The 24,610-nt window shown below is 36.1% G+C and overlaps 1 protein-coding gene across 1 annotated transcript in view; it reads right to left on the reverse strand.

Moving 5' to 3' along the window:
- Nucleotides 1-2,386: 2,386 nt before the first annotated feature.
- The window catches only part of REEP3 (receptor accessory protein 3), a 100,388-nt gene continuing 78,164 nt past the window's right edge, over nt 2,387-24,610 (reverse strand). Inside the window, exons 4-8 of the mRNA XM_043476855.1 lie at nt 22,111-22,231; nt 21,820-21,933; nt 13,655-13,802; nt 6,527-6,672; nt 2,387-5,842 (exon numbers count right to left, since the gene is read on the reverse strand). Coding sequence (XP_043332790.1) covers nt 5,786-5,842; nt 6,527-6,672; nt 13,655-13,802; nt 21,820-21,933; nt 22,111-22,231 — 586 coding nt within the window. The 3' untranslated portion in view covers nt 2,387-5,785. The remainder of the gene's footprint in view (nt 5,843-6,526; nt 6,673-13,654; nt 13,803-21,819; nt 21,934-22,110; nt 22,232-24,610) is intronic.

Here is a 24,610-nt window from a genome sequence, read left to right on the forward strand (position 1 = left end):
CCATGCTTAGTGACTACATTCTTACTGTTTAGTCTCCTTTGACTGTTTTCCTTTGTTTCCACATTTCTCACTTCTCTGATTAAACTTACTCTTTGACTAAAGTTTTCCACAGACACAAGACAGGCAGAGGATGTGGTGAGGGTGCAAGGACCACAGGCTCCTGCTCGGGTTCACTACTGGTTTCATTCCTCTGGAGAACTCTGATTAATAGATACCAACTGTTGACTCCGGGCACCACCATGATCTGTTACAGCACTCAAATTTCAAGTAACAAGTTAAGTCAAACATTCTGAGGAAGAAAAAAATCTCCATATTTATTCCAAACTCTTCCACAATACATTGAGATAGCACTGTCAAATGCATTACAAATCAGTCAGATACTCTAACCTTTTCTAAATTTCAGCATTAAACAATGTTTAGAAGAGAAAAACTTCTCTTCCAAGGCTGATGTGCAAAACTATCTGCTCCTGCTCTTTACCTTCCTTCTCTCTTCACAAACTTCTCTGTAATTCTCAATGATATAGTTGAAAAGATAAGAAACAGTGACAGTTCTATGGAACTCAAGGTTAAAGTCACCTTGAAAAATTTGCAAGGCTATAAAAAATGTAGTAAAGTTTCAAGAAATGCTGCCTTAAATAAAACTTATGCCCTGAGTACTCCAGGTGAGAGATGATGATGACTTAAACTAGGGAAAATGAAGGGGAGGTGAGTTTAATGGTCACATTCAATATATATTTTGGAGTCAGAATAACTTACTAATGTATCAGATGTAAGAGGTAAGGGAAAGAAGAGAACCAAGAATTTAAAAAACAAAAACCAAACACCAAAACCTGCTTTGAGGGAAACCAAAGTACTCAATAGCCTAAGATAAATTAAAGCATGAATAATACTCAATCCAAACATTTGGTAACAGTGAATTTGTTATTTTTAAAGCAAGAATTATTGTCCTTAAATTAACTGTTATGCTATCCTACTTGGATATAGGCATTGTGCAGAAACATAATAGAGCTACCATTCACAACAGACCCTCAAGGAATATTTATGAATGAAAAAAATTATGCTAATTTGATTTACACATAGTGCCAAAATACCATATACATGTATTTTTATTCTTCCCCCTTGTCCTTAACTGGGATTGCCAGGTAAAGTAAGAGTAAATAGGATACTTTTCCTGCTTTTTTGAACACAGTATCTATCCTACACTTATGGACAGTTATCAATCTTGTGCTTTAAAATTTCAATTCAAAGCATCATCTTATAAAAAGCAATTTAGAAAATGCTACCAAAAAGAGACCATAAGGAGAGTGTTTCAAGGATAAAATATTGATGGGTAGGTAAAAGGGCAGACTGTTTTTCAGAGAACAATGAATCAGTCTGACATGATTTTTGTTCCATGAATCTCTTTCTCAAGAACAGTGAACTACTAAAAAGGAAAATAAAACACTGACAAAAATGATGCAATTTATATAGTCATTGTGTTCTTTGAATTTTTATTTAAATTTCTGACTTCTTTGGATCATCACAAGGGGATATATTCTAATAAAAATGAAAATATAACTCCATTTGGCAATACTTTAACACATCATATATCATAATGAAGTAACACAAAGAAACTTTTTAAAACACAGGCTTTCTCTCTAAAGCTTAAATGTGAGGCAGACAGACATCTGATTTTAAAACAGATGGAACCCTAGAACATTTCCAGGATACATAAAATTGAATTTTGTGTTATATTTTGTGTCTGAGACAGCTAACAATATAAATCGATGACTAGGGTTTCTGTACTAGTTGTTTTTTCCCATGTTCTTTTTCTAACATCCAAATTTTAGTTATTTCTTTTGTAATTCTATGGATAAACATTCCAGAATGTATGATTTTTTTCAGTTAGACACACATACATATATAGTTTTAGATTATTTTCTACTGTAAGTTATTACAAGATATTGAATATAGCTCCCTGTACCATACAGTAAGTTCTTTTGCTTATCTATTTTATGCGTAGTAGTTTGTATTTGTTAATCCCATATTCCTAATTTATGTCCCCCCTTTCCCCTTTGGGAACCATAAATTTGTTTTCTATGTCTGTGAGTCTGTTTCTGTTTTGAATATAGACTCATTTGTATTATTTTTTGGATTCCGCCTATAAGCGATATCATACAATATTCAGCTTTCCCTGACCTAGTATGATATTCTCTAGATCCATCCATATTGTTGCAAATGGCAATATTTCAAAGAATGTATATGATTTGTATAATTTGCTCTATGATTTGTAATCTTAAGTGTGTGCATATATTGTTTATTATTTAAGTCAAGATACACAGTAATAAATAATATCATTTCATGGAACCTAACATAAACACTCTGACACAGAAAAAAAAAAAACAAGTTATCACTAGTAAAATGAGTTTATTTTATATTAAAGTTTTCAAAAAACACATTTGTAAAATTATCCTCATACTGGGCCTAAAGATAGCTTTTACAAAGAGATTAAAACTTGCAAAATTGCTTTCTCTTAACTACTAAAGTACATAGATTTAAAAGGTGTTATAAGAGAAAATGTTAATTCATGGTCAATGTTTAAAGGGTTAATATACATTAAATCTGTATACAGGAAACTACCAAAAGATTAAATCTTAGAAACATTAATAGAGTAAAAGTTGTACTTTCCTTTCAGAAAGCTTTATTCTTAAGTGATGTTTACTAAGAAACACACACTACATACCACAATAATCTTTTCAAAATTTACCCAATTGCTTTTAAATGAATCAACTTACACAGAAGAAAACATAGGAAATTGCTCTTCAGTACATATTAACTTATTTTTCCTGATAAAAAAAATCAAAATAAAAATTTAGCCTATTCCAATTAAAAATACAAATTACTAATATTTAAGATAGTGTTGTATTATTTTTAATAACACAAAAGTTCAAGCATTCCAGAGTACAAACTGTGTTATTCCAAAAAAAAGAAAAACACCTCTTATCTAACCAATGTTTACAGAAATTTGGAATATTTACACACCTCATAACACTGTAGAAATCTTTGGTGGTGACATATGGATTAAGTTCCCTGAAAACATTTTAATAATTTTATTCCATCAATCTGTATAGTCAAGTATTTAAAACTGGTAATGCTGGCAACATTATTTTCTATCCAAATTCACATACATATAGTGAAGTGTGTGGAGGGAATCTTATGCAGGGATTATGTGGGTTTAAATAATTACTTAGCCATAAGGCTTATTTCTGGCTCATTTTTACACCAGAAAAAAAATACAGTAAACTAAAGAACAGATCAATTCTTCCTTCTGAACAAACCCTGGAAATAGTTAATATTTAGGAACAAGTTGAATGACAATAAACTGAGACACCAGGTACAGTTTCTGGATAAACTTTAATAGCTACCAAAATAGTGTTCTAAAGGCTTGTGCAGCATCTAATGCCCATTCACCGAATGGTGGTGGTGGGATGCAAGGCACTGTGGTCTAGGGATAAACACACCTCTCTTTATAAGAATTAGACTTAAAAGCAGAGAAACAAAAAAATGACCTGTTCCACCTTAAAAGAAACAAAGACGTACAAGTTTATTATACAAAATTCAAATGAAAGCATGCTAAAACACACAGAAAAGAAGCAAAATGTAAGAAATGAAAGGACAGAATGGAAATGATAGAACAGCGAAGTGACACTGCTGTACAGAAGGTTATAACAAATGTATCAGAGGAAGCCTTGAGATATGATTACATAGAAGGATCTGCATTATCTCTTTGAAACTAGTATTGCTCTTGGTTAAACATTTTGACTCTCGCCGTGTAGAGGGATAAATAATTCCTCCAATTTAGGACAGTATTTGTGAGTTTACGATAATGAAAGCATAGGCTTAATACTGAAATTAGACTTAAATAAAATAAAGTGGTGCAAATCAGCCCCTAAAAGTAATGTTTTTGATACAAAGTCACTTACGTGACCTTGTTAGGCAATTTGAGATGACACTGCCCTTGTGTAGGAAAGGTAAGCATGGCACATGCAGCGTTTATATTGGGAAGTCAAGTGTTCCTAGGCAATCTACGTTAAACTCTCTTCCAGAGTTTATAACCAGAATTCATAGGAATTTTGAATTAGTCAAGATAAAATAGATGAAGATACTCATAGAATTAAACTTTGGGGGAAAATAAATTTAATGAAGTTTTTACATGGTATTACTTATTGAGAATGTGAGATAATCTGGAAGACATGAGATAATCTGGAAGACATTTTAAGACTTGCATGAAGAGAAATGTATGAATTATAGTAAGGTACTCCTGAGTAAACATTCTGTTCTTTACCAACACTCAGAGTGGGTCCTGAATATACACTCCCAGCTGGCTTCATTTCTTGAAAGGCAGAAAGGTCAAAGATCTCACAAATCTCTCTCATTGTTTTTTTTCTTTTGGGTAAACAGAATAATCAAGTAAATTATATGAAAGAGTATAATCATACAAATTTGTATAATGATATAATTTTGATTACTGGTTACTAAAACCATCATCAGAAATATACTGCCTTGGGGTTCATAATGCATAGTTATCTATGCCACTTAAAAAGCTTCAAAGTTTGGTAACTCAAAATCTCTTGGATTAAAAACACAATATTTTTCTAAAATCTATTCTAATAACTTCTAATACGTAAGATTAACAACATTTGTATTTTGCATTGGCATGGATCTTCAGGAAATTATCTCAGCCAGAAGTGAAATGATTCAAGTGGGTAGAGTCAATGCCAGATTTATAAATCAGCAGCCCGTGTCAGTGCCAAGCTTGTGAATAGATTGGTTGTTGGTTAATTTCATGAATTAGAAGATATCTACCTGCTATACTGGTCTCTGATTCCATTTCACAAAAGCTACCATTTTTAAAAGCTGAAAATGAAACCAGTGTTAACAAAAACATGCTAAATTCAGCTACAATGTAGAACTAAATATGGGAAGCTGGTAATTTTTAAAGAACTTATCTGTATGAAAGATATGTAGAAATAGTTGAAAATGAACTATGAGCTCTATTTTTTATCATTAAAATTAAATGAATATAACTAATGAAACGCACAGGAAAAGAGATGATATAATTCAAGGCATAAATTTGACAAGTCAGAATATGACAAATAACAGTAAAGACAGTGTTAATAAAACTTAAATGTATAGTTGTAAAATACGTAAACAATTTTCAAGTGTGCAAAACTAGTCAGGAATGAAAGTGCTATGTAGATACCTGGTTTTCAAATAGTTGTCTTGAAAACTTTCAGTGGATGGTGGGAAAACTAGAAAGTATTAACAAAGTAAAACTTTGAAAAGTATATAAAACATATTTTATCTTATATTATACCCTTGTTCTATCACTGCTAGATCAGAAGCCTATTTAATTACTATCCTCATATGATAGTTACAACAGAAATGGAGGTAAACACAATACAAGATCACAAAGGCTGATGTCGCTTGAACCATCTTTCAAGTATACTGTGAATCTGTGTTTCACCTTATATCTCAGGCACTTAATGTTTTGAAGAATCTGACAACAGATAACACAATTTTCTTTTATTTCTGATCTATCTATCTATTTTTGCATAACTACCTTTAGTAGTCAAGATTCGGAAGTAGTTGTTAAAGAAATAAAAACTATTTAAATTGAAAGTAAACCCTATCACCACCACAATTTAAAGAACGGTTTTAATGGATACATCCTGAATATATGATGTTAGAAAAACAAGTTGATGTATTAGCATAATTTGTCTTGGGATACTTGATGTGTACATGGCTAAAAATACACTTGTGGTCTCTTCTTTACTTTGTATTTTAGTGACCCATACCGCACCTGAAGAGAGAAATGTGTTTTCATTATGAATCAGATTTTGAAATTAGATAGGACTTCATAATCATCATCACAGTAATAATTTTTAAACTTTCCTGACATAAAGAATCAATTGTCCTCTAAGTGTGCACTCAAAAGACAGCACAAAGTGTAGTTGGTATTGTGTTACATATATGCACAGATTATTATCACTAGTGATAAATAAAATCATAAACTATTATTTACACTTTGTTTGGTACATGTCCGTGAACACTGCCCACAAAGACCTGAGGCCTTCACTGAAATCCTCCACTGCTTTCTGGGCACAAAGACAATATATTATTACGAATAAACTTTTACTATTTAAACCCGATATAGAGTCGGTTTAAAACAAAACTATGTACTTGATACTGTTAGCTGCTTTCTTTATATATATGTGAGGGCTGGTACTGGGTACTCCCATCAATTGTCTGATTTTGCTACGTGAGAATACTGTTTTCCACTTATAGTGAAAGACTAGGAATTTATTATCATTTTCTAAATTGCCAGAGATCTTAATCCATCTGACCGGAATAAATAATTTTAAATATAACCCGTGCTGTATCATTCCAATCCTTCATTTAGGGATCATTAATATCCTAAATGAGCATGCAGCAGGGAAATCTCTTAATACTAATCATTAGGAAAACAGCTCTACACTTGACTCACCTCTTTTCGGCCTTTCACGGTTTTCACAGATTTCATGCTTTGCGATCTTCGGAGCCCTTTGTGTGTTAACATCTCGTCATCTGAATATGGCCCCTCTGCTTCTTCATCTGTTTTCTCATCTCCGTCTCTCAGTGGAATTCCGTAACCTAGATGAGTTGTGAAAATCAGCATGTTTTAGTAAAAGGATACCAGTCAGCACCGCCTCTTCACCCCGTCTGTCCACAGTTCTCTGCACAGTCTGCGTTTGTCTGCTTACTCCTTTCCCTTTTTTCATTTGGAATGGGTTCCCTGCCCTTCGCTGTTGATCTTCACCCCTTGCACTAGTCTAGATGAGGCTCATTTCTTCCAGGAAGTTTCCCCTGGCAATTCCTATTCTTACTATGCATTTTGCAGAATAATTAGAAATATTTTTGAGTAGGTTAACAGTTATCTTGCTCAAAAATCAAAGAATATAAACAGATACATAGTGAAAAGTCTCTTCCTGCCCTTTCTCCTTTTTGCGAATTCTAAACTACCTAAGCAATAATGTGTTTTGGTCTGTCATTTGTACCTTTGACTTTAATTAGGAACTTAGGGTCCTTTTGTCAAGACCAGACTTGGTAGAGTGGACTTAAGGAGTCATATAAGACCCAAAGGGAATAGAACTTTGGGCAAGATAAACTCACTGGGGGCAGGTGATAGAGAAGTTAAACCAACACTGTTGCAGCTGCTAAGATAAAATCCAGCCAGACAGGCTACAGTAATGAGAAACACCACAGGCTATGATGACTGATGTCAGTTCAAAGAAAACAGCCAGCACTAGGAAGGTCAGTAAGAGATCATGTGGGTGTGCTAACAGGATGCTATGTGTAGCAGCGAGGACTTAACATTGACCAGCAGGCAAATAACCAGGCAGCCAGGCTGGTTATTGTCAGGAACTCTGAGAGCACCCTGAGAATGGGATTCAGGGAGAAGAATACTCCCTCCCATTCCTGAAGCAGTGGTTCTCAAAGCTTATTAGAATTTCAATAAACTTGTGCAAACGCACAAACTTCCTAGAATATATTAGAGTCACCTGGAGAACCCACTGATACACACATTGCTGGGCTGGGGTTGGGCTGAGAAATTACATTTCTAACAAGTTCCCAGGTGATGCTTCGGTACTAGTTTGGGGCCTACACTTTGAGAACCACTGCTTGGATGGAGCAAGAGAGGGGCCTAAATCGAAGGCAACTGGGGAATAGTAAGTAGATTATAAAGACTGGGGTGAGGAAATTCCTTAGTGGTCCAATGGTTAGGATTCTGGGCTTTCACTGCCAAGGGCCCAGGTTCCATCCCTAGTCAGAGAACTAAGATCCCATAAGCCACAGGATGAGGTCAAAAGAAAACAAAAAAAAGGACAGGGGTGAGTTTACAAGGCCCCATTACATTTCAAATTCTACTTTAATAAAGGTAAGGAGCATAGCTACCTTCTTTGGATGGTATCAGGCTCAGGAGGGGGCAAAGATGGACTTCTTGCATGTGAAGAAAAGTACACTGAATAAATTGTTTATTCATCTGCTCTCACAGGACATGAATAGCTTGAGCATTACTAAGCAAACCATGAAGAGTTGTGATTAAGCTTCCGGGTCTCATAATAAGATAAACATCTTTAATTATATATTAAGAGCAGCCCACCAGGCTGGACAGAGCCCAGCTCCGTCCCTGGGATTCTCCAGGCAAGAATACTGGAATGGGCTGCCATTTCCTTCTCCATAATTATATATTAAGGAAGTCCAATTTTATGCTGCCAGACTTCTGGTCCAGAAATCAGGAAGGATTTGGAAGCAGAATCAGTCATTACACAGGCCAAGATCCTCTGCTTTCCTGCAGCAGCTGGAGGAAGTGTGTGCTAGGCAGAAGTGACAGCACATGCAAAGGCCCTGGGTCACGGGGAAGCACAACTTTGTGGAAGAGCTGTGAGACCAGTATGGCTAGGAGAGGAAGTAGGGTCAGCAGTCCTGGGAAAAACCCCCTGGTACAGTATTAAGTGGAAAAAAATGCAAATATAGAAACAAAGGAAGGAAAAACAAAAATGAAACCATAATATCTGTTGAAAGTGGGCTTTTAAGTGATTTTAAATTTCTTCACTTTTTCTTTCTTAAAAAAATTGCCAAATTTTTATTTAAAAAATATTATTACTTCTGTGTAAACCAGAAAAAAATTATTTTAGATTGCCACTTCTAGATTTTTCTCTATTGCTGCTGCTTATATAATATTCCCAATCCCAATATAATAAAACTAAGGTAAAACACAGAATAAGGAATCAAGGAAAGGATCAGAAAGGAAACCACTGTGATCAAAAAGTTCTCTAAGGTAAAAGATGAGGCAAACATGGCCCTTGCGATTTTAATTACCTCTCATTTTATATGACTAGGAATTGGAATTTCACTCAAAATGATAGTTATATTATATATATATGTATATATACATCTTATTGTTTCCTAATTTCAACTAAAAATATCTTAGTTTTCTAATTATTGTTTCAGGAAAAGTGATAGATTGATTCATTATTGCACAATTTTTAAAATAATTTTTAAATTTAAATTTGCTTATTTTTGGCTGTGCTGGGTCTTCACTGCTTTCTCTGATTGCAGCAGAGCAGGGGCTAATCCCTAGTTGTGGTTGCATGGGCTTCTCATTGCAGTGGCTTCTCTTCTTGTGGCACACGGGCTTAGCTGACCCACGGCTTGTGGAATCTTCCCACAGCAAGGATCAAACCCGTGTCCCCTGCAGTGGAAGGCAGATTCTTAGCTAATGGACCACCAGGGAAGTCCTCACAAGTATTTTTAAAATACTACTATGTGTGAGGCAGTACACTAAGTTATGGGGGATACAATGTTAAAAAGACATAACTGTCCTTTTCTACCCTGAGAAATACACAGTCCAGTAGAGGAGACAGAGTCATCTGTAATGAATGCTATAAAGAGAAGATAAGGGAAGTGGGTTGTGAGAGGAGACTTCTTGTAGGAGGTGGTGGCCAAGCTGAATTCTGAAAGGCTCGTGATTCTATACACCCAGCACCGGAAGCAGTGGGGTGCCAAGGCTGGGAAGCTAATATACCACATGCTGCTGAGTTTGGACTTCATCAGAGAACAAAGGGGAGAGGGCATTGAAGCATTTTAAGCAGGAGAGTAACATGATTAGGTTTTGGTTCTTTGTAAGAGTCTTCTTGTACTTTAGAGAATGAATCATAAGTGGTAAGACTGGAAGCAGGGAGGTTACTGCAGTCCAAGTCAGCAATGATGGAGTCCAAGGATTGAGCAGAAAGTAGCCAAGCTTGGGCTTTGTTAGGAGGTGAAGTTGACCAGCTTAATTTAGCAAGTTATTAAGATTAAACTGCATCAAAAAGAAAGGAGTCAAATCAAATATCTTCACTAAAACATGCATTTTCTATTCCGCTCAAAAGCCTGAAAATAAGCATTATGAAAATTCTGATGTGCATGGTGGAAATAGTATTAATCAGAGTTGTCCAATAATTTTAAAGTCTTTGGTAGAGGAGAAGACCCGAGATTATGAGAAAAGCCCAAATCTAGATGCTCTATCTGAACAGGAACCCAGCAAGCTGGCTGAGCAGGTCTGCCAAGCCCAGGCAAGGTGAAGCTGGTGGGGTGCTGCTGGCGAACAAAGGTGATGCTACGGTCAGCTGTTTTCCATCATCAATCTAGACTGGACAAGGTCCTCAGGATGGTGCTGTCCATGCACATTCCTCAGGGGCAGTGACTGAGAACCCAAGAATGAGAAGTCTGTGTTGCCAGGGGCCCTGAGGCCTGAGGCTGCAGCTGTTTGGCCAGCTTCAACCCAGTGCTCTGTTACCATTTTAAGAAACGAGCAAACGCTTATGCAGACTGACCAGGTTTTATTCATAGCTTGCACATCTTAGAATTGGTATATTTTAAGTCTCTCCTCCCTCCCACCCCTTTATAATAATAATAGCCAATACTGATCCAGCACTTAGCAAAGACCAGGCATGTTTGAAGCAGTTTCACGTATTAACGTAAATGCAGAATCATGGAAGGTCTGACTTGGGAGGAGGAAGCCTTAGCTATCATGCTGGAAGAAGCCCTGGATCCATGAGAGGAGAAACGAGTGAGCATCTTGCTACAATTACTGTAAGAACTTGAGTGAGTCTTGCCTCTCTGGGCCTCAGTTTTCTTATCTGGTAAGGTGTTGAGGCAGTGGGAGATGAATAGGTTACTATTAATACAGGAATGCCAACCCTGAGCCAGTAGAGCTGTCTGGGGTGCTATGTTGAGTGCGATTCTGAGCCAGATGGGAAGTGCCGCAATCCATTAGCAACATCTGCCATGGGCACGAAGGGATGTCATTTACTGGCCTTCTTTGACTAAAAGCATTTCTAAGGTCCCCTCCTGCTAAATTGTTTGCAGTCCTTGTTCCAGCCCAAGTGTCTCACTAAGTGTAGTCTCTTCATAAAGTAAAAAGAGAGAGGATTAGATGAAGAACCTTGGATACTTCATTTCTGTCACTTAGTATGTGGTCTTTGACAAGTAATTTAATCTCCTTAGGTCTCAGTTTATTCATCTACAAAATAAGGATAAAAATATTTAACCTGCATAGTCATCTTCAGGGTTAAATAAATATATAAAGCATTGAAAACAAGACAAAACAACTCCCTTTATCTGCTGGTATATTGAAAATGAATACTGAAGCACTTTTAACTAATATGAGAGCAGCAGCTTCTTTGCAGAAAAAATATTTCCATTTATGAGAATGTGGTGTTCTTTCTAAGGAAGTGAACATCATGTTCAAGGTGTCTATTTTCTTACAAAAAAGCATTTGGAGGTAGCTCTTTTTCCCATAGTGACAACATGTGAACTAGAATAACTTCATCAAAGCAAGACTTCTCTTGATCAGCCAACCTCAAACTGCTCAGAGCAAGCCATTTAGCTTTTAAGAGGGAACTACTTTCTCAAACAGTTGAATTTGCTTGTGTTCTGAGATAAATGTATTGATTACATGAACTAGTAAATAGACTTTGCAATGTAAATATAATTCCCACACTGAAAAACTTATCAACTTGCTTTCTTTCTTGAGAAATTTTAGAAGTAAATAAAATAGAAAAAAATTCAAGATATAAGAAAATGAATACCTTAATAAAAGAAGAAGAGTTATTTTATTTCTGATTTTAAGAGTAATGGGTTAATTAAAAAAAAAATCAATAGAAGCCCACAACTCAGAGCTAAATGCTGTTAACATTTTCATAATACCTTTTCAGACTGTCTTCTACATACATAAATCTTAAAAATACATTTATGTATATTAATCCATTTCATCCATCTGTCTATTGTGCCTCTATGGTACAGGATCATAACAAACACACTGTTTCATTACTATTGTTTTTCCCTCTCAATCTGGATATGTTTTCATGTCAGTAAGTATCAATATAAACTGACATTATTATTTTTCACTGCTAATAGCCGCCCTTTTGCTTAACTATTCTCTTAGGAGTTTGGTTTGTTCCAATATTTTGTTACTATAAACATCAATAAAATGAACACACTTGCCTGATTATTTCTTTATGACTATTCCTAGAAGTTTCTTGCTGAGTTAGAGAATACATTTTGATAATTGTTACTAGACTGTCATCCAAAAAGATTGTTATACATTAAACATTCATAAAAAGTGTATGAGAGTGTTTGTTTCCCATCTTTCTTGTTATTTTAATTCACAGTTTAAAATTTAACAGAAGAACTAATGAGCACCTTATTACCTTAAAATATTTTAGTCACAGCATTTTATTTTTTTTTTAGCATTTTAAATTTAATAGACAGATCCCGTAAAAATGGTGTCATGGATTTTCAAATTTATAATTCTATTTTCATTTAAATAATTGGAATATAGTTCTTAACCAATTTTAAGGTATAATTATGAATCAACTACTGAGAAAGGATTCAGATTACTGGTCCAAAATATATATAGCAGATCCCATATTCAATGTCAGTACACCTAATTTTTTAAATGCCTGTTAAGAAAATGCCTTATATTAGGAGCTACTTTTACATTATTAAAGTATTAAGGATGATGATTCAAGGTTCAAAGTTTACTCATTCTTAAAGGCATTAGTACCTTACTCAATGGCCAGTACTTAATTATTACTTTTTAGATAATAGCCACCAATTTTTTTAAGTTATTCTAGGGAGAACTTAGAAGAAATTTCATTATTTTTTCTTTATAAGAAGCAACTATTCTTTTCAAGTTGGTTTTAATTATAAAGAATGATTTTCAGTGTACTTCAAAAGAAAACTTCTACTTGGGGGAAAAAAAAAAGATCCAGTAGCCCTATACTTTATGGACCTAATAAGACACTAATAAGAAATGTCCTGAAGATCTTAGTTCTCAGTTGAGCCTTGAACTATAATTTTCTTACATGTGAAAAAAAAAAAAGACTACAAGAACCATGTCTTTTTGTTTGTGTGCATGTTTCTAAGATCACAATTTATTAAAGTTTTAGAACATATCAACCATGACATGCTTACAATTTATATTAGAACAAGTGGGTTTTTGGTCTACAATTCATAATTTCAAGACATTGGAGTAATCTTATTATCAAACTGCTCTTTTGTCACTGCTTAAAACTTTTCATCTTATGGTTCAATATCCTTATTTGTTCACAGCACTTACAGTAAAGAGGGTTTAAACTCTTTAGATGTTGCTACACAGCTTGAGTAACAAGAGCGGAGAGCACAGGTGAGGACTGGTGCTGGTGGTCATAGACGGCCACATCCACTGCGTCTAGAAATTCATGGCAGCACATGGGGCTGTTGCTACTTTCTTAGTGGGATTCTCTCCAGAGTCAACAAAAGGCAAGCACTAGCCTTATTTAGAGAACAGAAACAAAAGCTTAAAGATAAATTTTAGTTCGGTTCAGTTGCTTGGTCATGTCTGACTCTTTGCGACTCCATGGACTGCAGCACACCAGGCTTCCCTGTCCATCACCAACTCCTGGAGCTTAATCAAACTCATGTCCGTTGAGTCGGTGATGCCAAACTAAAGATAAATTTAGTTTACCCAAATTCAGACAGCTGGTACCCATCTTGACTCAAGATCCCAACTATGACAGAACAATACGTGAAAACAAAACAAGCACACCTGCTGCTTCACCGGAGCCTGGTTTACTTTTCTTTTTTGTTTCTGGGAGAGGTTGGTACGGTCTTTGTCCCACAGGCTCATCACCTTGAATAGCTGTTAGGTCATGCATACTGAAACTTCGCAAACGTTCAGTTATTGCTCCTTGGCTCTGTTTAATAGAGAAGCAATAGATCCAAGAAAAAAGGTGCATTTTAAAATACTTAATATGTTTGCATTTAACTTTCCCCCAACATTTTATCATGAAGCTGATTCATTTCATAATGAAACTTTCAGAGACGTTGAAAGACTTCTACAGTGGATACCCATATATCATTTATATTTTGCTGTATCTAGTTTATCACTAATTTACCATCTATCCAACCACCAATCAATTTTTAATGCATTTCAAAGCAAGTTGTAGACATCAGTACATTTCACTCCCAAACATTTCTGTTTTAAATTTAACTTGAAAATGTAAAAAAAAAAAAAAGTATCATGAACTTATCCTGACTATAAACATCATCCATAATATTGCTCTCTCCTAGAATTAGCACTTTGAGGCTTATATTTATGATTCACAAGAACTTTTTTTAAAGTAAAAGAGATGCTATTTCAAAGCTAAGTCAAGTTAGGAATGGTAATGGCTCTACCTAGAACACCACACAAAAAAATTTAAGAGCCAAAGAATCTTGAGTATGAAACGATATTCAGTTAATGAATTCATCATCTGGCAAAGCATATCTACTACTATACAATTTGACTTAAAGCCTTAACAATATGGTAGACACTAGGCACAAGTGGGTATTTAAAGTTAACTAAAATTGAGAGAAAGAAGAAATTCAGCTCCTTAATTGCACAAGCTACATTTCAAATGCTCAATTGCCACATGTGGCTAGTGACTGTGCACGTAGAGAGTATCTCCATCACTGCAGAATGGTCAATGCTTTTCATCATTGCACAGCTTTGAAAGGAACATTTCTGAACTTTTCAGACATAAATACATTTCCTTTCAAAGTATAAAGCTTTGTAAAGAGAAAAAAATAATTTCTAAATTTACCCACTTTGAAAATTTGCATAGCATACAGATGACTCATTTCTTATTTATAGATGGATTAAAAATATTCTTCTAAAGGTTTTTTTACACTTATTATTTCTTCTTCCCACACATGTGAATTTTTGATTGCCTCTACTTATAATGGTACTGTAGAAACTCATCCATAATGGTTCATCTTTAAATTTCAAAGCCGAAGGCATTACAAACATCTCAATGTTACTGCTAATGTGTATTTTACATTGAAGAAAAATGTCTTGATTCATGAGTCTTGGATTAGCTACTCTTAGTGATATCCTATAATGTCAAACCTGAACACCATTTCCATAGCCCACTTAAGCTTTGTAATTTCTACCACAGTCTTTGAATTATGATAAAGCATAATTAAAGGGTCTAGTGAAAAGTGAAAGTGTTAGTCACTCAGTCATGTCCGACTCTTTGCGACCATAGACCGTAGCCTGCCAGGCTCCTCTGTCCATGGAATTCATCAGGCAAGAATACTGGAGTGGGTTGCCATTCCTTTCTCCAGGGGATCTTTCTGACCCAGGGATCGAACCCAGGTCTCCTGATTGCAGATGGATTCTTTACTGTCTGAGCCACCAAAAGGATCTATATTCTCAATAAAATTAGTTGGATTCCACATATCCTTAAACATTCTTGACAAGGTTTAATTTATTATACTTTTTTTTATCAGACATCATTTATTTATTAAATAGAGGATGACAAAAGACTTCAGACACACCCTAAAAGGAAGTGACCAGTGCTCGTCTGAAACAGATGCTTTGTTTTCGCAGAACTGTCATTTTCTGTGTTCCGATCTTTGTAGTTCTGTGTCCTTTCAGCAATTCTTGACTTTTTTTGCCATCGCTAAACAGATGGTAATACACATCCATAATATCCTATATTCTTAACCCCCAAACCCTCCCACTCAAGAAATAAAGTACATCTCAGCATGCATATAAGTCAAAGTTCTGTTGAATCAGTCTAGCTTTAATCATCCACAGACTTCAGTATCTTTAATGATTATCATCAACTAATTACTTAGGGTGTATCTCACAAATGAACTCACACATTAATGTTAGTTCTGTGACTGTGCTTTATATATTTTGCCTTCGGGGCAAGATTTTAAGAAACTAGAAGAGAGGGACAAATCTTAGGCTTCCTCTGATCTCTGAGTGTAGCTGGTACAGGACTGATACTGAATATGTAATAAGTAAACTATTCTTTTTAAGCCTTTTTTTTTTTCATTACTCATGACTGCTACAGAGTTCTCTATAGATAGCAGCATGTTTGAATGTAAACATATTGAGTTTATATGGATAGGTTCAGCACCAAACCACAAGTATGGTCATGGGTATCTACAGGGGTAGATTACACCATTCACTAGGAGGTTGCTTCAGGTTTCCATGAAAGGTGAGCAAGGACCAACACCGAGATGCGTGTGATCTATATACAGTCAGGAGCAGCTCTTAAGTAATCAACCCTCTAGCCCTGGTATTATCAATCCTCAAAAAAAAAGGCCAGGTACCATATAGGGAAAAGCAAAAAGAGGCTGTGTACCCTCCTTGAGGACTCACAGCACTTCAGCAGCCATTATCACTTTGAAAAATCATTTCTTTTCACTGTATGTTTTCTAATGAGCCCAGAATAGCACCCCCGCCAACCCCGTCACGGCGGGGGGCGGGGAAACTACTACACAACTGCAAACTTCAAAATACTACATAAATTATAAGTATCCAATGTGAACACTTTAAAGGAGAGGTGTCATTATAAAATAACTGCATTTAAAGGCAGAGCTATTCCCTCTAGTTTTTATATATTCCGCACAAAAAGTCCATTAATAAGGGAATCATGTTTGCAATAAAATGTTAGGAGGAAATGCCTCCCCTCCACCTCAGAATTCTAAATCATGCAAAAGATAGGTGCAAGTGCACAGTATGGTTACAGTTAGGAATAAATATTTAAAAAATGAAAACAGTATAATGTGTAGGCAGATGAGTGATTTCCATTTTTTTCAAAAATTTCTTTATATTACAAAATCAGTCATAGATGGAATAGTGAAGTTTTTTTCTTAATTGGAGGATAATTGCTTTACAGTGTGTTAATTTCAGCTATAAGTATACATATATCCCCTTCATCTTGAAACTCCCTCCCACCACCCCCCATCCCAGAAGTCATCACAGAGGGTATAATGAAGTTTTAATTGTTAACATAATACACTATAAGAATTTCTGACCTATTTCTTCATCATCTTTCCAGTATCTAAATCCCTTACTCCCATCATTAAAAGAAAAACTGTTTCTACATTTTGAGGGCACAAGCAGGAAATTATAGCCACTTATCAAAACAATACTAAAAGGTATTTATATTTTGTTTAAATTAATAATGCTTGATTTATTTCCTTGCATTTGGTTTATACACTATTAAGCTAAAAAGTATAAGAAAAATGAAGACAGGTTCTAGTCTGAGGAGGAAAATATGTGTGGAAACAGCAGTCTTGGTAAGTCAGAAGGGAGTTACTATCCACAAGGTAATTCTATATCCCGGCATTTAGATCCTATTCTCTACAGAATTGTATATACACTGTGTCTGTTAAATTTAGTCCTAAAAATCAAAGAGAAAAGTAACAGAAAGGTTATAATGAGAAAACAAAAGTCATTTAAAAGTATTCTGTAGAACATTTTACATCATTAGACCAAGTGTTCCTGTCTTCAGGGAGCTCAGAGGTCTCAGAGTTTGAATTTAGATGAGCCCAAAACATCTATTTAAGAAACTAAGAATGAGGTAGGCTGGGTGGGAGGGCTGGGTCCAAGCTCTGGAAAGAATGCTCTAGCCGACAAGCAGCTTCCCAAGCTGGCCCCACACAGAAGCTCACTGATGGCTGAAAATTTGCATGTCTACTCAAGAATCCAAGTCTATGTTTGGCATCTGTAAAAACGGACCATGATGTATGACTAATTCTAACCTCTTTATACCCAACCATTCTGCTTTGCTTAAGTATTTTGTTTCCTGGTTAAATATTATATTAAAATTACTGTGGTGTTGTTTAGTCATTCAGTTGTGTCCATGGACTTTTGCAACCCTATGGACTATAGCCTGCTAGGCCCCTCTGTCCATGGGATTTCCCAAGCAAGAATACTAGAGTAGGTTGTCATTTCCTACTCCAGGGGATCTTCCTGACCCAGGGATTGAACCTGCATCTCCAGTACTGCAGGTGGATTCTTTACCGCTGAGCCACCAGGGAAGCCCCATATTTTGTGTTAAATAAGAGGAATTTACTGTGCTTATCATTACCTTTGTATAAAATCTTCAACTTATCCTCATAGAATTTTTAAATTAAGAATTAAAAAATACAATCAGCAATGCTTTTTAATCTTATAAGCATACAAACAATTCTTCATGGAATAATTTTTAGGACACTGATCAATAATGAGTAGTCATTAAGCTCTATTTCTTGTTGATCCTTGACATACTACATTATAACTGAGAATAAGGATAGTCTGCAGTTTTTAGGGGAATGCCTTGTCCTTATAGATATTTAACACAATCTGATCAAGCCGAGAATGGAACTAACTGCATTTGCATTAAGTGAGTACTATACTTTCGTGGTTTTAAGATGAAAGCAATATATATTTATTGAAGAATGTTTGTAACAGAGAAAAATGTAAAAGAGAAAGATGATCTATAACCCATCATCCAAATTACCTGTACATATTTACATATCCTTTAAGCCTTTTCTGACTTACTATACTTTCAGAGCAGGGTTTCTCGACCTCAGCACTAGTACTGTTTTGGTCTAGATAATTTTTTGTGTGTTGAGAAGCCATTCTGGAAGCAGCATACTTGTCCTCTCCCTAAGATGCCAGTAGCAGCACCTCTGCCTCAGTTGTGACAACCCAAAATCTCTCCAGACATTACCAAAATTGCCCCCAGTTGAGAACCATCATTTTCGAGTAGGAGTTTTAGAAGTCAGTTTTTACCCCTTCATTTTACATGTAAGAACATGGATACTTGGAGAGATCAGTGCAGATGACTGCCCTAAATCTCATGGCTAATTAGTGACAGAATCAGGGCTGAAAAATGCTGACAACTCAACTGCTACAAAATTCAACTTTCATTATAACATTGTGCTTCCCTAGATTGCAGAGAAAAAAAAATATGATCTTCTCCATTGTCTGAAGAAGTGCTCTCTTTTTTAAACAGATGATACTAAGCAGCTGAATCTCCTCAAATTCTTTCACAAATAGAAAGCCATAAAAACAGACAGCAAGATGTCAGGATTTCTGACATAACCGTCATTATTTACAGTCAATAAGATTTCAGAAATTTTAACTGAAGGCACTCATTTCTGTGATAATTGATTTCTTTAAAAAATAATATCTGCTAAAGAATTCACCAAGAAAAGGCTGCTAGAGAAAATCCTAAGAGGTGCTTAATACGACTAACAGTTTTCTTCTTCGTCTGTCCTTCATTCAGCAGAAGTGTTGCTCGTCTGTACAAACGCCGCTGGCATTTCTCATGTGAAAGCTACGGGACGTTGAACATCCTCAGCAAAATCCTTGAAGCTCCTTCATATGTTTGTGCTTTGCTCAGCCAAAATAAACTTGGACACTGACCTTGTGAACAGATGCCGGGTAATGAGGTCACAGAACTGAGTAACATTTTCAGAAAATTGCTTTACGGTGTAATAAATGTTCTGATTAGATTTCCTAGTTTCATCTTTAACATGCTCAGGCGATTCAACTTGGGAAACCTAGCCAGGGGTATTGCCAGTCTTTAAAGGTCACACTGAGAGTTCAGTATTTTTAGTCTGAAAGATATTTTTAACAAACCATATATTGTAAAAAAAAAAAAAAAAAGTTTAATAATTCTCAAGTCTTACTGTTAGCTTTCCTGCAGTTTCTCCTTAAACTTGACCTATTTCCTATTTCAGTTTCAATTTATTCTTTAGTAGGAAATGTCTGGTTCAGTGATTATTCCATCACAGTTGCTGCCTTTCCTTGACATCTCCAGAGATAAAACTAATTTCCCCTACTTTAAAACAGGCACAGTAAAACTTGAGGCAAATAGTGTTAACATTATGCTGTGTTCAGCATATTTAACAACCATTTCTCATGAATACAATCCAGTATGGTTGATGCCAACATTCCTCTGCTCATCGGGAGAATGATGAGGGTTGCCTCATCATATCAAGCTCACTATACACAGTGAACTTGACAACAAAAGGATCACAAGATCACAAGCGAAAAGAGAGAGTTCCAAAGTGAATTCAAGTTACAGTGGGTTTGTTTTGCAATGGTAACTTAGATAATTTTTATGCTGTTTCCTGCCTTTGAAGTGGGGAGGTGATTTTAATTTGTTAAATGTATAAATAAAGACAAGCAATAGATCACAAAGAAGTTAGAGAAATATAAGTATGGGATCATTTTTATAGTCTTTCTACCAAAAGGTGTTTCAGTAAGATAATGCTTATTTTATTTTTTATTTATTTTTTTGGTCTGCACCCTGAGGCTTGTGGGATCTAAGTTCCCTGACCAGGGATTGAACCCTGGCCCTTGCAGTGAAAGTATGGAATCCTCACCACTGGACCACCAGGGAATTACTAGATAATGCTTTTTTTTAATAGTGGAGGGCAAGGGGTAGGCTCTAAGCAACCAAAGATGAGGTAAAATTTTCAGCTAGTGGATACAGACATTCAGCTTGACAGTAGTGGCCTGAAAGGGTAAGGACTGTATCTGTTTGTTCATTGCTACATCCCAAGCACCTACCATATAGTAGGCATTAAATACATACCTAGATGGTCAATACATTAAATATCTGTTAAATATACATATAGGATGTTAAATACTGATGGCAGCAAGCAAAGTATGTATAAAATAAAAATAAACGAAGGAATGAGGAAAGATAATACAGTTGGGGTTTCTGGTTCCTCATGCAGAGGTTGGAAGTAGTAAGTCAAAATAAAATAAATATCCCACAAAACAGTTACAATACGAGTCTCACAGAGTAGGTAGGATTATAAACCATATTTAAGTGTTGAAGTGAAGAGGGCAAATGAGATTTGTGTGCGTCTGTTTCCTAAAACAGTGCTCTATAATGTCTATATTCCTAAACAATTTTTGATGTTGAAATTTAGTTTTTAGTTTTTCACCACAGAGTCAGGTTGAATGTTGCTTTTAAGTACGGAAAATTCATAAAGCATCTTCTTGGGGGTGTAAATAAATAACATGTACTTGATTTGTGATGTTAAATAATGCTAAATTTTATAACAAAGAAAGCAATAAACCTTTGGTCCCCTCTCTCCATCCCCCTGGACAACCACTTTAAAACCTCTACTTTTTTATATAGCAGACAAGGACTTTAGTTCTCCTCTGCCTCATTTTCTCCTCCCTGCCATCCTCCCAAAGCAGAAGTTAAGTAAAAGGCTGATGGTTATTTGGGAAGTCACACTCAGAACTTTCTGAAGCTGAAACCTATTTTCTTTCCACATACTACACACCAAAACCAATAATGCCATGGGATTTAAAATCAACCACACTAATTACTACATGCAAAGAAATCCAAAAGCCATAATGCGGATTTTCACAGAAGGCATTCCTTTGATAATTTGGCTTGCAAAACACAACGCATGACATTAGTAATTGGCTAAGTAAAATCTTAAGTTTTAAGAACAGAAATTTTTCATGCCTTATTTTGAATAATCAGTTACCTCAAATTGGTTGAAGTATGGGTGCAGATGTAAGCCAGAAATCCTACCAAGATATTGCCATGGAGAGAGAGAGGGAAAAAAACACCAAAGACAGAGAAAGAAAGAATGGTCATCTTTACTAAAGGTTATTTACTCAAAACTATTTTAAGGTTATAAAGTAGGAAGATTATGACAAAATGACATTTTTCCAGTATGTTTTATTACCATCTCTCATTCTGTCATCAATTAAGAGTTCAAAATACCCAACAATTATAGAGACATGTTAAAATATCTTTAAAATAGTCTACTTGTTGTTTTCTAATATTATAAAAATAAACAGAAGGTAAATTTGTGCCAAAATTTATAATGATCTGAAATAAAAAGCCACCCTACTTTGTTCACTGGCAATGTGACACTGGATTAAAAAAAAGGTAAATAAAAAATTACCTTCACTGCTGCAGTGACGGCAGCAGTAGCTGCTAAATTTAAACCTTGCCGCCCAAAGTTTACCATAGTTTCATAGCCTCGTTCTTTAGCTTGGACAATATAATCATCAATTTCCTGGAAAAAAAAATCAAGCCCATAGATATTAATTTTATTTAAAAAGAATGTCAAGAAGCTGAAAACTAGGACTTTCCCCCTTAATACAATAGTTTTCACTCATTTTATAGCATGCAACATGTGACGATGAAACACATTTCTAACAAATGATTTGTGGAAATAATTTATACATCTTACCCTTTCCTTTGAAGAAAGTAGTGGATGAAGGAATTTTCTATATATTAAACTTGCTCCTCTGGTATAAGGAGAGAGTAGCCATATGACAAAAGCAATCTTAAGCTCATAGTAGAGGGGGAACCTGACAAGAAAAAATTTGAAAAGAATGCTGGTGAAAATAAACTACAGACAATGAGGAAATCACACACAAAATTTTTTTTAAAGTTCAGTCACTGTGTTACGCTTTCACAGGTAAGAAGTTGTGATCAGGAAAACAACTAAGTTTGAACTGACAAATGAATCTCACTAATTATATAGATCAGAGCAGCCTGTCCCCTTGCAGCGATTCACAACTTCTAGTTCACAGTTGTTCCATTCATGTACATTTTTAAAAAAAACTGTTTACTTTTGGGCTGCACCTCCATGGATGTTGGATCTGAGACCAGGAATCAAACCTGCACCCCTTGCATTGGAAGGGAGCGTCTTAACCACTGGACAGCCAAGGAAGCTCCAAGATTGCTCTCTATAGGCAAAGACAGACAAGCTGCCAAACTAACTGGAGCAGTTCAGAGAGGTCATTCAGTTCAGGTTCGGTTCAGTTCAGTTCAGTTGCTCAGTCATGTCTGACTCTTTGCAACCCCGTGGACTGCAGCATGCCAGGCCTCCCTGTCTATCACCAACTCCCGGAGTTTACTCAAACTCATGCCCATTGAGTCGGTGATGCCATCCAACCACCCCATCCTCTGTTGTCCCCTTCTCCTCCGGCCTTCAATGTTTCCCAGCATCAGGGTCTTTTCCAATGAGTCAGTTCTTTGCATTAGGTAGCCAAAGTATTGGAGTTTCAGCTTCAGCATTAGTCCTTCCAATGAATATTTAGGACTGATTTCCTTTAGGATGGACTGGTTGGATCTCCTTGCAGTCCAAGAGTCTTCTCCAACACCACAGTTCAAAAGCATCAATTCTTCGGTGCTCAGCTTTCTTTATAGTCCAACTCTCACATCCACACATGACTACTGGAAAAGCCACAGCCTTGACTAGATGGACCTTTGTTGGCAGAGGTCATTAAAAGCATTTAACCAGGACAGTAAGGTGCACCCACCCTGTCTGCAGAGCCTAGCTGCCATGGCATCAGCAGGACATACCTCCCAAGTGTTAGGTGTGTTTTTAAGCATTTATAAGCTTCAAGTGTGCAACGTTACCCCATATGCACATCTCCTTCTCTTAGAGCTCCCAGAAAACGTCCCCCTCCAATTTCATTTGGCCAGAATTGCAGCACTTGACAGACCTAAGTTGTTCACTTGGAAGGAAAACGGAATTTCCATTGTGGTAACCTGAAATTAGGGTTATACACCCGTGCCCTTTCCCACTTGGGTTTTTCAGCATCCTCTCCCATAGGCTGACTACACTTCCTCAAGCAAGGACTGTGGGCTTAGTCATGTGACCTGCTCTGCGCAACAGAATGTGAGTGCAACATATGCTAAATGCAAAGAAAAGCTTTAAATGTCCTTTGACTCCCTCACTTCAATACCCCCCAACCTCTTGCTTTCAACTTCTGCTTCCTGTCATGAGAATATCTGCTTCTTCAGCCTTGGTCCATGAACAAAATGCTTAAAACTGAGCTGAGCTCAGCAAGGCTGGCAGCTGACTATTTGTCTTCAAGTACCCTGAGCAAGAAATGAATGTTTGTTTTTTTAACCCATTGTGCTTTTAGGGTTGTTTGTAGCCATACCAAAAGTTAAGTAATATAGCACAAGGGAACAAGCATCCTGTGACCGATGCACTACTAAGATACGTGATAAAAAATCTGGGCTCTTCTGATGAGACAGGTGGGCAGGGGGCAGTGAGGACCGACTGCTGTATAGATGATGAAGGGTTTCCGCACAGTGCAGTTACAGGGGAGTCTCTGGACTTTCGTTGCTCATGACAAGTTTTTTCTACTTTGTTTACTTTTTAATACTATATACATGTAAATTTTCAACCAGAAAAAAGATGCATTTAAAGAGAGAACATGGAAACTTAAAAGCCCTAGAATGCCTAGCATGGTTTAGAACCTGTTCTGTCACTTAAAAACAAACAAACAAACAAAAAACCTTCCCAAACCCCTTTACCAAAATATAACAGAAAAATGAACTGTGGGACAGAAGGAGGAAGAGAAAGATGGATGCAGATACAGAGAAGTTGATACATAAGGGTTGGTTGTGAAGAACATTTAAGTCTCATGACTTCTATTTTTTTCTGAGCCATCCAATGTGACCTAGTGTGCTATGAGAATATGATGAGACTTAAAAAGTCAGAAAGACAGTTAAAGCAGAGAACAGTAAAGATCTGAAACAGAAACAGGAGGGAATGGAAGTAGCCACTGACCAAAAGCAAGTAAAAGGAATGGTGACTTTCAAATTGATACCTATATGAGCAACCGAGCGATTTCTTTTCAGCTCAGTTGGTAGCCTGGGTAAAGAAGAAAAGAGGAGTGTTGTTGGGCTGATTTAAGTTGGGGGTTTGTGCAGTAAGGGTGGTTGAA

Source organism: Cervus canadensis, chromosome 8, assembly GCF_019320065.1.
Source record: "Cervus canadensis isolate Bull #8, Minnesota chromosome 8, ASM1932006v1, whole genome shotgun sequence".
Taxonomy (NCBI): Eukaryota; Metazoa; Chordata; class Mammalia; order Artiodactyla; family Cervidae; genus Cervus; species Cervus canadensis.